General features: G+C 39.1%; 1 protein-coding gene across 2 annotated transcripts in view; it reads right to left on the bottom strand.

The window, feature by feature from the left end:
- The window catches only part of Klhdc10 (kelch domain containing 10), a 52,737-nt gene that overhangs the window by 17,354 nt on the left and 20,660 nt on the right, over window positions 1–14,723 (bottom strand). Inside the window, exon 2 of one of the 2 annotated variants that reach the window (XM_038319994.1) lies at window positions 11,064–11,150. The exons of the other annotated variant lie outside the window; for it this stretch is intronic. Coding sequence (XP_038175922.1) covers window positions 11,064–11,150 — 87 coding nt within the window. The remainder of the gene's footprint in view (window positions 1–11,063; window positions 11,151–14,723) is intronic. 2 annotated transcript variants of the gene reach the window in all.

The following is a 14,723-nucleotide window of genomic DNA, read 5'->3' as shown; positions in this document are numbered from 1 at the left end:
ATCGCGCTGGGGATAGTATCACTGTACCCCACCGATTTGCTGTTTTTAAATGTTCACTGGTTTATGCATGTATCTTTCCAGGTGGCGGTGAGCTATTGGAGGGAAGAGAAATGTATGTGCACTCACTTTTCTATGACCAAGCCTAAGTAAGGCTCACAGAAAACACTGACCAACGTAGAGAAGGAACTAGTTACTCGTCTCCACTCACCTCAGGTTTGTTTTTCTAATGCAAACACAGTAAAAGTGCCTCAAAGGCAAACAGCGCTCACTTATCCTGCACCACCCACAACACCTGACACTGCTGGGAAAACACACCCGTCCAAAAGCTTCCCTGAGTTTAACTTTAGGCCAGAGTAAACAGTGGCAAGGACAATCAAAACAATGTCCAGTTCTGTGGACTCTGACATGGTTTTTCCAAGATACATGGCATGGAGCTCAACAGAAGATCAGGCGCTTAGCATGTGCATGGCCCTGGCTTCAATTCCCAACAGCAAAGGAAGAGAGGGGAAGAGTGTGATCTAGGCGACAGGTGTTGGGCTGTGGAATGATCATTGCAAGTTATAAATACATCTAGGAATTAGCAAGATAAACTTAAACAGTTGCTACGCTCAATAGAAGGGAACTAAGAATCTCTAGAATGCTATTATTTTTTCATTTCCAGAAGCCATTAGATAACTCTTAGGTTTTTACATTTTAGGCAAATGTAAAAAGAATACAGTAACATCCTAGGACTCTCTCAGTAGACACAAAGCACAGAATGTGTTCCAAGTTTACCAAAAACATCATTGTGACAAACATAACTCATTTGGAGCAAACACTGAGGCAAAATGAAAAGATGATTTGACATAAAATGTATCCATTCATCCACTCTAAGTTCAAACATTACTGGACAAAAGCTGTGCAGTGTTCTTGTGACAGGTGCTGGGCCAGAGACACTGTCTCTGGGGCTTACAGTCCAGCTCTGCCCTGCACAGCACAGTAGTTCCTGACCACACCTGAAATGTGGCTGGGCCAAACTGGGATCCCTAAAAAGAATGTAAAATTAACTAGTTCTATTAACATAGATGGTAATGTTATGTTAAGATGATATGGATTAAATAAAAATATTTACATCATGCCTTGTTTTTCATGTGGCTGCTATAAAACTTAAGTTCATAGCTCATATTTCTATCAGATAGTGCTGGGCTAATCTAACAGCTAACTTCTATTGACCTCATGATCTATTCAAATGAAATGACCGGGTCAAGAGCATCTGATCAGTGCTTGATAAATGCTGACATTCTGTCAAGGAGCCTCTGCAGCTGTACTGAGTAACTCACTCCTTCCCACAGATTTAACTCACATATCAGAAACCCATTTCATTTTTAATAAATCACAGGAGTTTGTCAGGGCAGTGCCACAGGAACCAAGCATTAATTTTTATCAGACGGCTTATAGCACAGGCTCCTCGACTTTGACAAAATGAGATTGGGTTTTAGTCTAAAGTCTCTGAATCTTCAATCAAGTTTTTGGCTAATCATCCCCAGGTTTGGGTTACCTGGTTCCAGAGTTCTCACTAGAAAACATGAGAGCAGGATTTCACAGTGAGCTCAGCAGTAAAGGTGCTTACCCCTAAGCCTGAAGACTAGCATCCACCTCCTCAGATGTACATGGAGAAGAGAACTAACTCCTGGAAGCTGTATTCTGATCTCACACACGCATGCACACATGCACACACTCACAAATGTAAAAACTTTTAATACAAAGGCAAATGTAGAAGTAAAAAATGGAAAATGAACCTATGTGCTAAGGTGATCTAACAACCAGAAGAGACGCGTGCCTGTGAGACCACTGACCTGGATTTCCCGGATCAACCATGAACTCTAACAGAGTACACAGGAGCCATGGTGACTAGGGAGTGTTTGAATTTGTAGCAGAAACCAAGTAGCTGTCTGAGATTATACAACTGATGATTAGGTCATTCCCAATGCTCTGATTATAACAAAAAATACTGGAATAAAGTTTCTTCTACATGTTCATATGAAAATATATGAATATTTCTAGAAATAGAACTTTTGGGTCAAAGGAACACATGTTCCAAATGTTTATAGAGAAAACTATTGTAGAGCCATGTTGTTCCTCCAATAGCTAAACTGGACCAATTTATACTCCTAAATATGTGTATGAAAGTGTATATTTTTTTCTTTCTTTGAGACAAAGGTCTTAGGTAGCCCAGGATTACCTCAAGTTCTCTACAAACCAAAGATAATTTGAGCTCCTGATCCTCCTACCTCTGCTTCCAGACTGCTGGGACTATAGGTTATGGGTCACCATGCCCAATTTTGCAGTCTGGGGGATGAAACTCAGGACTTCATGCATGACAGGCAAGTACGCTACCAAGCTATATGTCCCTCCCGACACTGTGGCCTTTCTAGCTTCTTTTATTGAGACAGGGTCTGGGTACATAGTCTGGGCCAGCCTTGAACTCTGTTTGTTGGGACAGGATCTCACTATATGGCATTGGCTGGCCTGAAATTTCCTATGTTGACCAGGCTGACCTTGAACTCATAGAAGCCTGTCTGTCTATGCCTCTTCAGTGCAAGGATTAAAGGCATGCACCATCACATCCATACAAGTCTCAAACTATTGATCTTCCTCTGCCTCACAAGACTATAGTCCAGCAAAACATTTTTAAAAAAGATTTTCTCTGTGTATGAGTGCCTGAATGTAAGCATATATACAATGTGCATACCTAGTGCCCAAGGAGATCAGAAAAGGGCATCAGATCCTCTGGAACTGGAGATACAGACAGTTGTGAGCTGCCATGTGGGCGCTGGGAACCCAACTAGGGTCTTTATCAAATGGTCACTCTTAATCACTGAGCCATCTCTCCAGCATCCCAGCAAATAATTTGTTGTTGTTTTTGTTTATCCTACTCAAGTTTTAGCTGAAACTGAACACAACCATGGTAGAGATGATACTGAACAGATTAGTCTTGTTTAATTTAATTCAGTGAGGACAGCAGTCAGAGTTCACCACTAAATATGACATTTTCTCCTGGTTTCTTGTTAATGGTCTATTAGTAAAATATTTCTACATGTTAAGAATTTTATTCCAGCCATGCGGTGGTGGCACACGCCTTTAATCTCAGAACTTGGGAGGCGAGGTAGGCAGATCTTTGTGAGTTCAAGGCCAGCCTGGTTTACAGAGTAGTTCCAAGACAGCCAGAGTTATTACAGAGAAACCCTGCCTCAATAAATAAATGAATGAATGAATGAATGAATGAGTGAATGAACTTTTTCCCTATCAGAAAAGGGTATATATTTTTTTCTTTTTTTAAAAAAGGATATATTTTTAAAATAAAATTTGTAATGAGATGTTACATACAGAAAGTACAGATAGAAGGCCACAGTGTGAGCAATCTTATATCTTTATAGCAGGGGAAAGTCACACTTTTTCTTCTAACCTGTAAGTGTAAGCACTGCCAACTCCCAGAAGCTTTCTTCCCCTCTTAACCACAACAGCCTTCAACTCACTTCATCACTTCTAGAAGTAATTTTTTTTTTTTTAGATTATGTGACGTATATGCATGTATAGGCATCATGAGCACATCTGTGCCTGTGGAGGCCAGGAGGAACTGGAGTTACAGATGGTTGGGAACTGCCACGCCGGTGCTGGGAATCAAACCTGGGTCCTCAGCAAGAGCAACAAATGCTTTTAACCTCTAAGCCATCTCTCCAACCCCATTAATTTTTCTCTCAATCATAAAACTAGCAGTCTCTTTATAGCCTTATTATATGTTATCATGCCTAGGTATGCATCCCCAAATACTATTTGAAGTGTCTAACAAAATGATGTAGTACATATTCTTTTGGGTTCTTATGTACCATCGTTCTGAGGCGTCCCTCATGTTATATTGTGAAGATGGTGCACAGTCTGCTCATTTCCATTGTTAAACAGCATTTCTGTGTGCGTATACAGCACAACTTACTTATTCTGTTTAGTTCTATGAATGGACACTTAGATTTCAATCTATGGCTCATAATATTGACATAAACATTTCCATACATGGTTTCAGGTGTACAGGAAGTCATATTGCTGTTGGCTATAAATCCAGAAATAGAATTTCTGAGTCTTACAGGAAATCTTTATTAGATAAGGCTAAACAATGTCAATGGTTAGAACCATTTCCACAGCCACCAGCAGCATATGAGACTCTCTCAGCCCCACACGCCTACCAATACTTGGCAGTCACTGATGTCATTTGAATAATTCCTTTCAGTCTACAAACATATCTCATGCTGTGCTCACATTTCTCTCACTGCTTATCTAGTTGAGTTCTTTTCTCTCTCTCTCTCTCTCTCTCTTCCTTTCTTCTCTCTCTCTCTTTCTCCTTCCTTCCTTCCTTCCTTCCTTCCTTCCTTCCTTCCTTCCTTCCTTCCTTCCTTCCTTTCTTTCTCAGACAGGGTTTCTCTGTGTAGCTGTCCTGGAACTCGCTCTGTAGAACAAGCATGTCTCGAGCTCACAGAGATCTCTGCATCTGCCTCCCAAGTGCTGAAATTAAAGGCGTGTGCCCCCATGCCCAACCAAGTTGAGTGCTCTTTATGTTAATTGGCCATTTGGAATTTTCTTTTCAGTAAATGCCTATTCCAGACTTTCACACATTCTTCTAGTGAGATGTCTTTTGTTTGTTTTTTTGAGACAGGATTTCTCTGTGTACCCCTGGCTGTCCTGGAACTCACTCTGTAGACCAGAATGGCCTCCAACTAAGAGATCTGCCTGCCTCTGCCTCCCAGGTGCTAGAATTAAAGGCATGTGCCACCATCACCCAGCTGAGATGTCTTTTTTAAAAACTAACTTCTATAAATTCATTGTATAAGTTTGCAGTAAAGATGCTCAGTTTTCACCTATATATTTCAATATTATTAAATCTTCATATACTAGTAAGATTTCTTTTTGCTTGGGTATATATGTGTGGTGAGCATGCATCTGTGTATGTGTACATGTGTGTGTGAGCATAGGTATGTATGCATGGAGGCCCAAGGCTGATCTGGGAGTCATCCTGTTGACTGAGGAAAGGTCTCTCAATTTAACTTTGATAGAGCTTACACTAGCTAGTCAGCTTGCTGCCGGGCCCCCATGTCTCGGCCTTCCCAGAACTGGAATTCTTGGCAGGCTGCTATGCCCGGCGCTTCCCTGGACTGTGGCGGATCCACACTGGTTCGCAGGCGCGCACAGCAAGCACTTTAGTCACCAGCCATCCTCTTAGTCCGCAATAAGACTTAAGAGTTTGTTTTAGTTTGGTTTTTCTTTTCTTTCTTTCTTTCTTTTTGTTTTTTTTTTTTTTTTTTTTTTTTTTGGAGACAGGATTTCTCTGTAGCTTTGGCTATCCTGGAACTCACTCTGTAGACCAGGCTGTCCTTGAATTCACATAGATCTGCCTGCCTTTGCTTTCCAAATGCTGGGACTACCATGTGCCACCACCACCTAGCCTGACATGTATATTTTAAAACAAAACAACAACAACAAAAAAAAAATTGTGAGATCTTTAGTGCTACTTCCAACTTGCTTAATGTTATAGAATGTAATATATATGTATACTCACATATTTACACAAATCCTCTATACTATTAGAAATCTTTGCAATTATACTTAGCTTCATGGACAAGTTTCACTGGAGTCTCCACAACACTACTTCATATATTCAAATCTTCCTCGTTTGGGATTTTTCCACATTACCAGAAGTATCTATTTCTAAAACTATATTTCCCAACATGAGTATACGGCATAAATTTTCAGATCTCTTATTTATTTTGACCTCCCCCCAAACAGAATCTATCTACAAAATAATTTCCCCTGAGAACACTGAATGCAATCATCTTTCTCAGTCATGATGCAGGTTAGAAACTCAGGGTCAGTCTTGAGTCCTGCTGAGCAAACAATTGACTGTCACTCTGTGAGGGTGCCGCTCATGATGAGAGCCTCTAACGTTCCACAGTGTTTCCTCAAGACCAGGAATGATGTACACATTTTTAATCTAGCAATCTTTGTGAGTTGATGCCATCAAGTCTCAGTCAAGCCAGGGCCACTTAGTAAGAACCCTGTCTTAAATATAAAAAATAAACACTAGTTTAAAAAAAAGGCAAACCAGGCATAGTGGCTCATGCCTTTAATTACAGCACCCAGAAGGCAGAGACAGATGATCTATGAATTCAGAGCTAGCCTGGTTCCAGGGCAGCAAGGGATTAGATAGAAGGTAGGTGGGCGGGGGGGGGGGGGTAGATTGTGTCTTAAAAAAAAAACACGAAATGTTGAAATGGCCTTGAGCCAGTGATGGGGGGGCCACATTTTTAATCCTAGCACTCGAGGCAGAGGCAGGAAGATCTCTGTGAGTTCAAGGCCAGCCTGGTCTAGACAGTAAATTACAAGTGAGCTAGTACTATATAATGAGACCTTGTCCCCCTCCAATTAAAATAAATAAAATTAGCCTCTGATATCTATCATATATCAAGAACACTCGGTTTTGTACTACATCATATACAGTGTTGGTTTCTCATTCGATATAATTCCATTTTTTAAGGCAGCCTCATGTAGCCCAGGCTATTCTGGAACTTACTACATAGCTGATGTTGACCTGAACTCCAGATCCTTCTCCCTCTACCTTCCACATTCTAAGATACAAGTGTGTGATACCAAACCTACTTTTCTTCCCCCCCCCCCCCAGACAGGGTTCCTCTATGTAACAGTCCTAGCTGGCCTGAACTCACAGAGATCCGCCTGCCTCTGCCTCCATGCCTCGTTTTTAATTAGTTTTGCAGTATTGAGAACTGAATTCATGTAGGCAAGTGCTCTACCACTAGACTCCACCCCCCACCATTCGCTTGTTTTTAATTACCCTGAAATTCCTCAAAATTCCTGGTATTATTACAATACTAAAAACTAGCAGCTAACATTAACTAAACATTCCTAGACATAATTAGAAACTTTGCAAACATTCTCTCTTGATATTTCTCTCTGTAAAAAGGTACTATTATCACCATTCTAACTTTACAAATTAAGGAAACTGAGGCAAATAAAGAAAGAAGCGATTCTTTGCCCAAGGTCACACAGTTGGCAAATGGCAGAGCCTGGATTCAGATACAGGTATCTTGACTCCAAACTTCCTTTTTCTTTTATTTTCAATACAATTATGATGTAACAACATCATCTATCAATTTTTTTCAACTTCAATGGTATTGGAGAACTGAGGATGGTAAGTGGATGCTTTCAGTTTACTACTTCATGATGGAAACAGTGTTTATTATATCAGAACTATTTTTACCACACCACACTGTTAACTAGCAGAAATCTCTTTTGAGAAGATGTAGAATCTAGCTACAGAAAACAGACCCATGAAACTGTTTTTAGTCAAGGTAAAGGGTTTCCAAAATGAAGACTTGAAAGTGTTTCGAAAGGCAATTACTAAAGTATAAATAAAGTTGTTGTTGTTTTTTAAGAAAACACCTAATGACACTGAACAAGTATGTTCATGTTCTCAACAACTCATTAACTTACCACTACGACTGAGAACAGCTGAGGACATACTAAAATCTACGCCCATGCTCTTCCCTGACAACAGTTTTATAATTAGATCTCAGTCTACCCGCTCACATGCACTGTGCTACCAAATGGAGATGAAGAAGTCAGAGCAGCTGTCCTACTGCCCCGTTTTTGCAGAGCTTACAGCCTGAGCTCAGGGAGCACACACAAGTGAACAGATGATGATCTGTGTGATCCGTGCTGATACGGGCAGCACACGAAAGGTGACTTCAGAACAGAGAGGCGACAGACCTTCCAAGTTTTCCGGGAAATAACTTAAATTTAGTGTTAAAGAATCAGAATCAGAGACTTAGCCAGGTGGTGGTCCACACCTTTAATCCCAGCACTAGAGAGGCAGAGGCAGGAGTATTTCCATCAGTTCGAGACCAGCCTGATCTACAAAGCTAGTTCCAGGACAGTCATTACTACACAAGACAAACTGTCTCAAAAAAAGAAAGAAAGAATAGAGGTTTTTCTGTAAATATTTCTTAGTTAAGGGATAATCAACTACTGGATTGCAGATTAATGAATGGAGTGTATCACCTATTCCTAAAACCTGCCCTGTGATTATCCATGCCATGCCCTAGAGAATAGTAGTACAAGTCACATAGAAAATCTGAAAACCATGTTTTAAAATATTTTTATTCTGTGTGTATGAGTATTTTCCCTTCACTATGCATATGCCTTGGGTGTGTGCCTGATGCCCACAGAGGCCAAAAGAGGGTATCATCTGCAAAAGCAGCCAGTGAGTCATCTCTCCAGTCCCTGGAAGTCATTGCTTGTTTTTCCCTCCTATTTTTCGATTAGGGATCAAGTCTCATAATTTAGCGTAGGCACAGTTCGGATTACCTACCCCCTCTAATTCCTACTACAGCTGCCTTCATTTCAGACCAGCTTTCTTCACCTTGGTAACTGTAATCATGATCCCTTTACTAGCTACAAAACCAAGTCTGACCCTGAAAATTATCCTTCAGCAGTGCTCCTATTTGGTTGGCCCTTTCCAGCTTCTTACTGCCACTATGCAAAACTTGCTATAAATCTTTGAGAGTACCATGCCTGGGTCTGCATAAACACCATGTTCAAGCTACCTGCGGCCTACGGTTCTACCCTTCCCTTGCAAAAACCCACTCAGTTTTAAGCAACTTTTCTAAAAAAAAAAAAAAAAAAAAATCAAATGACACTATTTTGTCGTCCTCTTTTCCAATTGCTGATAAGAAACCTCTTTGGTGTGCCCCATGCCATACCACCTTATTAGGACACTTATCACAAATAATTTCATCCCAATTACTCTGCAACTGTCTGTCTACCTGGTTCTCTAAGATCTGCATTATCAGTCTAGGAAGTACAGTAACTGCTACATTGGAAACAATCCAGAAATACCAAATGAAGGGATGAATGATGAACAGAGAGTTAACCCTAAGAAAGCTGATGGAACACTCAGAGATCATGGAAACACAGACACTGAATTCCCACCTTTAATGGGTGGGAATCAGAAACTAGGGAAGGGGACAAAATGGACAAAGTAAGAAGGAAACATCTAGGATTATATAGTGTTATGACCCAAAGGAGAGAAAACGCAGGTGGCCAAGGGCATCAAACACTCAAACTGGTCAAAGGGGAGAAGACAGACAAGGCCACTGCTTCAATGGAGGTTTGTGGTGATATTTATACCCCCAATGCTAAGCCTGCCCCTCTTTTCAGAATTATCTATCCCCAACTTTCTCAACAATTCTGAATTTAGGACTTACAAACATCCAGTGGTATAAAACTTACCTGTGCAGTGTTTTTCCCTGTGATTAATTTTTTTTAATGGAGGCTATGTAAAAACCAAAAAACCTACCATGCAGAAATAACCAAGGGCTTTTCTGGTCATTTTATATTTTTATAAAATTTTAGACAATTTTTAAAGATGGTTTAAGTGTGCTTGAGTCTGGCTGCAAGCGTGTGCAGCAGACGAGGACCTGATGCTGGCAGAGCCAAAGAGAGCATGAGCTCCTCTGCAATGGTGCATGTGCTCGGAGCCTCCTTGAGTGCTGGCAACTGACCTTTGAGCCATCTCTCCAGCCTCACACAACTGTTTTCTCATTAAACTCTATATCCTAATTATTTTTCTTTTGGGATGGTGAAAGGTGGCTATCACTGAATTTCTTATCTTGATCTATTTAGTACTGGTTTTAGTTTTTTTCATGCTCTAGGGTTTGGCTGCTAAAAATATGGTATACACTAGATATAGAAACATCTATAGTGGCTGTAGAATTTTCCCTTATGTAATTTTTTGTTGTCGTTTATTATTTGAGAAAGGGTCTCCCTGTGTAATCCTGGCTGGTCTGGAATTTGCTATGTAGACCAAGCTGGCTTGGAACTCACTAATCTGCCTTAAAGGTGTATTGCAGCTACACCCAGCTTAGGTTTTTAACCAAATCTCTTCAGTTAAAATGAGATGAAATAAACTGTAAGTAATTTAGTAAGGTCTAAATTACAACATCAAGCATGCTTGTCTGATTATTTTCTATAGCTAAAAAAACAGTAAGCTAGAGTTTTCAGTGCTCTTCTGAGCAATTTCTCACTCAGTAGCGTCTAGAGCTGACGGGAAAGTGGGAAGTAGAAACAATGTGATCTTTCTAACAGGAAGAGCTGCCCAGTCAAAGCGCCACAGCTTTAAAATTGATACATTTTGTCAGTTACATACAAAAGGTCTGCATAAAAGGTTAACATTTAAACTTTCTTTTCCCACACCCTTGCCAACATGGGTAGTTTTAATCTTCCCATCTAATAAGTAAAAATATTATTTTAATTATTGTTTATTTCACAGTAGTGAACTAAATGAGGTTTATATTTACTGGCATATTTTTTTAACATTTTATGTATTATTTATTTATAAATTGTATGTGTTGTGTGTGTATGCATATACATTGTGCCACAGCACATGTGTGGAAGTCAGGGCAATTTCTCCCTTCCTACTATGTGGGCTCACGTCAACAGGCTTGGCAGCAAGCACTTTTACCCCCTGAGCCATTTTGGGCTCCTCAACTATCATTTCTTTATGTATTGGCTATTTATATGCGTTTACTTATTTTTCTAGTAAATACAGATTACTTGTTTCTAGGATCTCTTTATATTCATATTAAAGACCTGTTATAAATGCTTTCCGCAGCTTTTTATTTATGATATTTAATACAAAGGTTTTTTTTTTGTTTAGACTATCACATCATCTTTTATTTCTTTCTTTGAATCACATCCTACACTTGAAGGCTATATGGATTGCCAGTGGTATTCGTAAAGTAATCTGATCTACCAACGAGGACACATTAATAGAGTCTAACTTTCCCCAAACTTGTCATTACAAATCCAACAGTGGTCAGTATAAAATATAAGTTTAAAACTGAGGCCTATACTCAATGTTGACTGTTAGACATCTTAAAGAAAACAGTTTTGAATTTAGAAAATCCATTCAAAATTCCCTTCAACCCACAGGAAGCACAGACCTCTTGCTAGTTATCACCCACCTCTCAAGAACCTGTTAGGGATCCTTATGATGGGACAGGACTGAATGAAGCGTCTCCTAACTGGGTCCCATCGTATTTTCTTCTTACCTGTCACCACAATTATCAGCAGTAAGTCAGACACATACAACACATGGCAAATAATACATAGTTACTGTATTATAAAGACAGAAAAACAGGAAACAAAACAATACTTGAATACAGAAGGAAAGTGACTTAAGTATCATTTAACTCTGGAGTTAAAATGCAACAGTACATAAGCAGCGATGCAAGTCTTCCACTCTTGTTCCCCACACAATGCGATCATGCACACCTTCTTAGAGCTGCTTCAATAGCATGTACACTCAAATAATCACCAATGCCATCTTGTGGCAAAAATTTACCAGGAGTTTTAGAAACGATTAGAAAGAAGTCTTTTAAAGCCAATGAAGCCAAAAGCAGCTCTACCCAAAAGCATCAGGCACAACACAGGCTCCTCTGCTCAAGACTTGGTACCTTTCTTTACTAGTTATGAAGCAATGGATACTGGCTTTTAATAAGAAAGCCGCTGGTCTCATTAAAATTGAAATTAGATGATAACCAAGTCAAACAAACATTTGCTATCTGGGACCTCCATGCAACACAGGGAGAAGGAGTACATGTGCCTTCCTAGGAAGGAAATTAGCTCCACACTAGTCCCAATTAAACTTGTTTTCTTGCAAAATAGAAAACATAATGCACTTATAAAACTGTTCACGGGGCAATTTTCTCTCTTCACAAAGTTTTGAGACTCCCCATTAAAATAGCTCTTGTCAAAAACAAAAATCACCATTGTTTGTATAACACATAAAGGTTATGAAGCGCTCCCACATACATTATGTCACATCGTTCCCTCAACAATCCAGAACTGGCTCAGCACTCACGCTATCAGGCACTGCTATGCCTGAATGCCTGTGTTAGGACCTAGAGCTGCAAAAGAAGGAAATGACTCATTCTACCTGGAAGAACTCATGTCAGGTAAGCAAAGATTTGTAGAAACAACAGTCACATCACAGTAAAGTAAGTGGAACAAGGGCTAGAAAATCCCTCACAGATCTGATCACCGTCACCATGTTAGGAAGGAAGCGGAAGGAAAAGTGGCTGATGGAAGGTGAGGAGCCGGCCTAAACATCCCGTCTTCCCACTACATCACACCTACCCTGGCTCCAATCCCCTAGAAAGAAAAATGGGTGTTGTTTTAAGTGATTGGAAATATATTCAGGTGCTCATCAGCAGGTCTAACTTGATAATTCAAACACTGACATGGAGAAACACAAATTCTGTTTAATGCATGACCTTCACAATACTGTGGAGAAAGAGACATAGGGAAATTATATTCTTGCAAAGGGGTTTTACTTTTAATACTTCAAAAGTCTGTGTTAACCAAATATTAGTCTCTAGTTCACTTCTAGGTTAAGGTGAAAATTCCAGCCCAATATAAAATGATAAGCATATGAACAAAGAGCTAAAATTTCTCTTCAGAGCTCTATCCTTTTTTATTGCTAAAAAAATCTTTATTTCCTAAGAGGATGATGATAGAAATTTTTATTTGGTCTTATTTCTAAAATGTCTCTGCCTAAAAAATAGAAAATTTGCAAGTCTACATTTATTCTAATATATATATAATACACACACACACACACACACACATTTTTAAATATACAGACCATGACATCCAAAACCCTGGAGAACCACTGCTTTGAATCAACAATGATATACATTGATGACTCATGAGTCCAACACAGGAAGCCATACTCCCAAAGGGTAACAACATATTAAGCAACTTCCCTTACTCTCACATATGTTCCAATTAGAAAGATAAGACAGACACACAAAACAATTGAATAGCAATACAAGACAGAATATAACAGTGGTTAGCTTAAATTTGACATTTTCATGTATCAAAAGCGTTAAAGTGTACATACCCTTTGACCCAGCTATTCCACTTCTAGGAATCTATTCCTAAAGAAGCAATCATAGATGCATGGAAAGATGTATGCACAAAGATATTAACTATGGTAATATTTATAACAGTAAAAAAATTAGAAACACTTTCAATGTCCAACAATAGCGATATAGTTAGTATGTTAGCTAAACATATTAAATATGCTTAGCTATATTATATGGTACACACCACTTAAAAGCTTATATAAGACTATTAACATTAACATTCACAATACATTGAAAACAATCCAGTTACAAAGTAGTAGTACAGTACATAATTTTAGTAAATAAAGAATATGTTCATGAAAAATATAAAAATATATACAACAAAATTTAATCGTGATTGTCTTTGGATGGAATTTATGAGTGATTTTAGTTTTTCCCCTTTGTACTCTTTATTTTCCAAGCTTTCTCACTGAGTACACATTACTTTGGGACTGGAAAAAAATATCATATTACTTTAATTTTTGAATATAATTTAAAAAATATTGGAAAGAAACACACCAAACTGTTAACAGTGTAGCTATGACAGAGGTTGGGGTAACTACTTCTACATTAGCCAAAAATTATATGGCATATTTTTATGTGAAATAATATAGTCATATGAAAAATTTTTTTAGATTTTTGAAATAGGTCTCACTGTACAGCCTTGGCAGGTCTGACACTCACTCACAGAGCCCCGCTGCCTCTTCTTACTTGTGTTAAAGGTGTGCCCCACCACACCTGGCTGCCACGTGACCTATAAAACTACTTTAGAATAACACTGAAAGGACACTAAAAATGAGTGACTCAGAGCTGTCACCAAAGGCGACTGGAGGGCTGGAGTGCAGCTCAGTACAGAGTACACTTGACCAGCACGCACACGCCCCTGGGCTGGACCCTAGGCCGCACCCCATTCTGTCTTATTAGAGCCTCTGTTAGACATCTTTGGCGTGTTTCTCTCACAGCAACCAACACATTGTTTCTGTTTCAGGAGGAGCTGATGCTAACTCCATGGAAGTCATTCAGTCCAAGTGGGTGCTGACTTCAGGACCCACACGCTCTTAGTCACCCAGAGAGCAGACGGGGTGGGGGTGCACAGTAGTATAACAATCACAACATAACAGTAACGCACAAGTGCACTTTTGTTATTTTAAGAAAACATGCACTTTTTAAATTTTATATAAATTCCTGACCTAAACCTCTTCATTAAAGTTGACAGAAACATTAAGCTGTTTATGGTGAAAATTAAACTCCTGATCTCCATTAGTGTTTATTTTAAAAGGAATCTTCACAAGAAAAATATAATGTCCTCCATGATTAAATCAATATTTTTTATCTGCTACCTTAAATGTTTTTTATAATATTTACTTCACCATAGACACTGACTAAAAATAAAGGCTTAGAAAGACACAGCTAACTCACTGTCTACTCAAATCATAAATAATGTCATCTTTTTATAAATCAACAATAGAAGCTGGATGTGGTAGCGCATGCCTTTAATCCTAGCACTTGGGAGACAGAGGCAGGAGTGAGTTCAAGGCCAGCCTGGTCCATAGAGTGAATTCCAAGATAGCCAGGGCCACATGGAGAAACCTTGTCTTGAAAAACAAAACAAAATAAACAAAAACACTACAATAGAAAGAAATTTTTAAAAATGCCCTAAGAGATTGAAACTATGAGGAATCAATGAGAGATGAAAAGAAGAAAGAAAAATCTTAG

This window comes from Arvicola amphibius, chromosome 2 (assembly GCF_903992535.2).
Source record: "Arvicola amphibius chromosome 2, mArvAmp1.2, whole genome shotgun sequence".
Classification (NCBI taxonomy): Eukaryota; Metazoa; Chordata; class Mammalia; order Rodentia; family Cricetidae; genus Arvicola; species Arvicola amphibius.
Note: the sequence above shows the minus strand (reverse complement) of the source record. Positions and strands in the feature narration are given on the sequence as shown.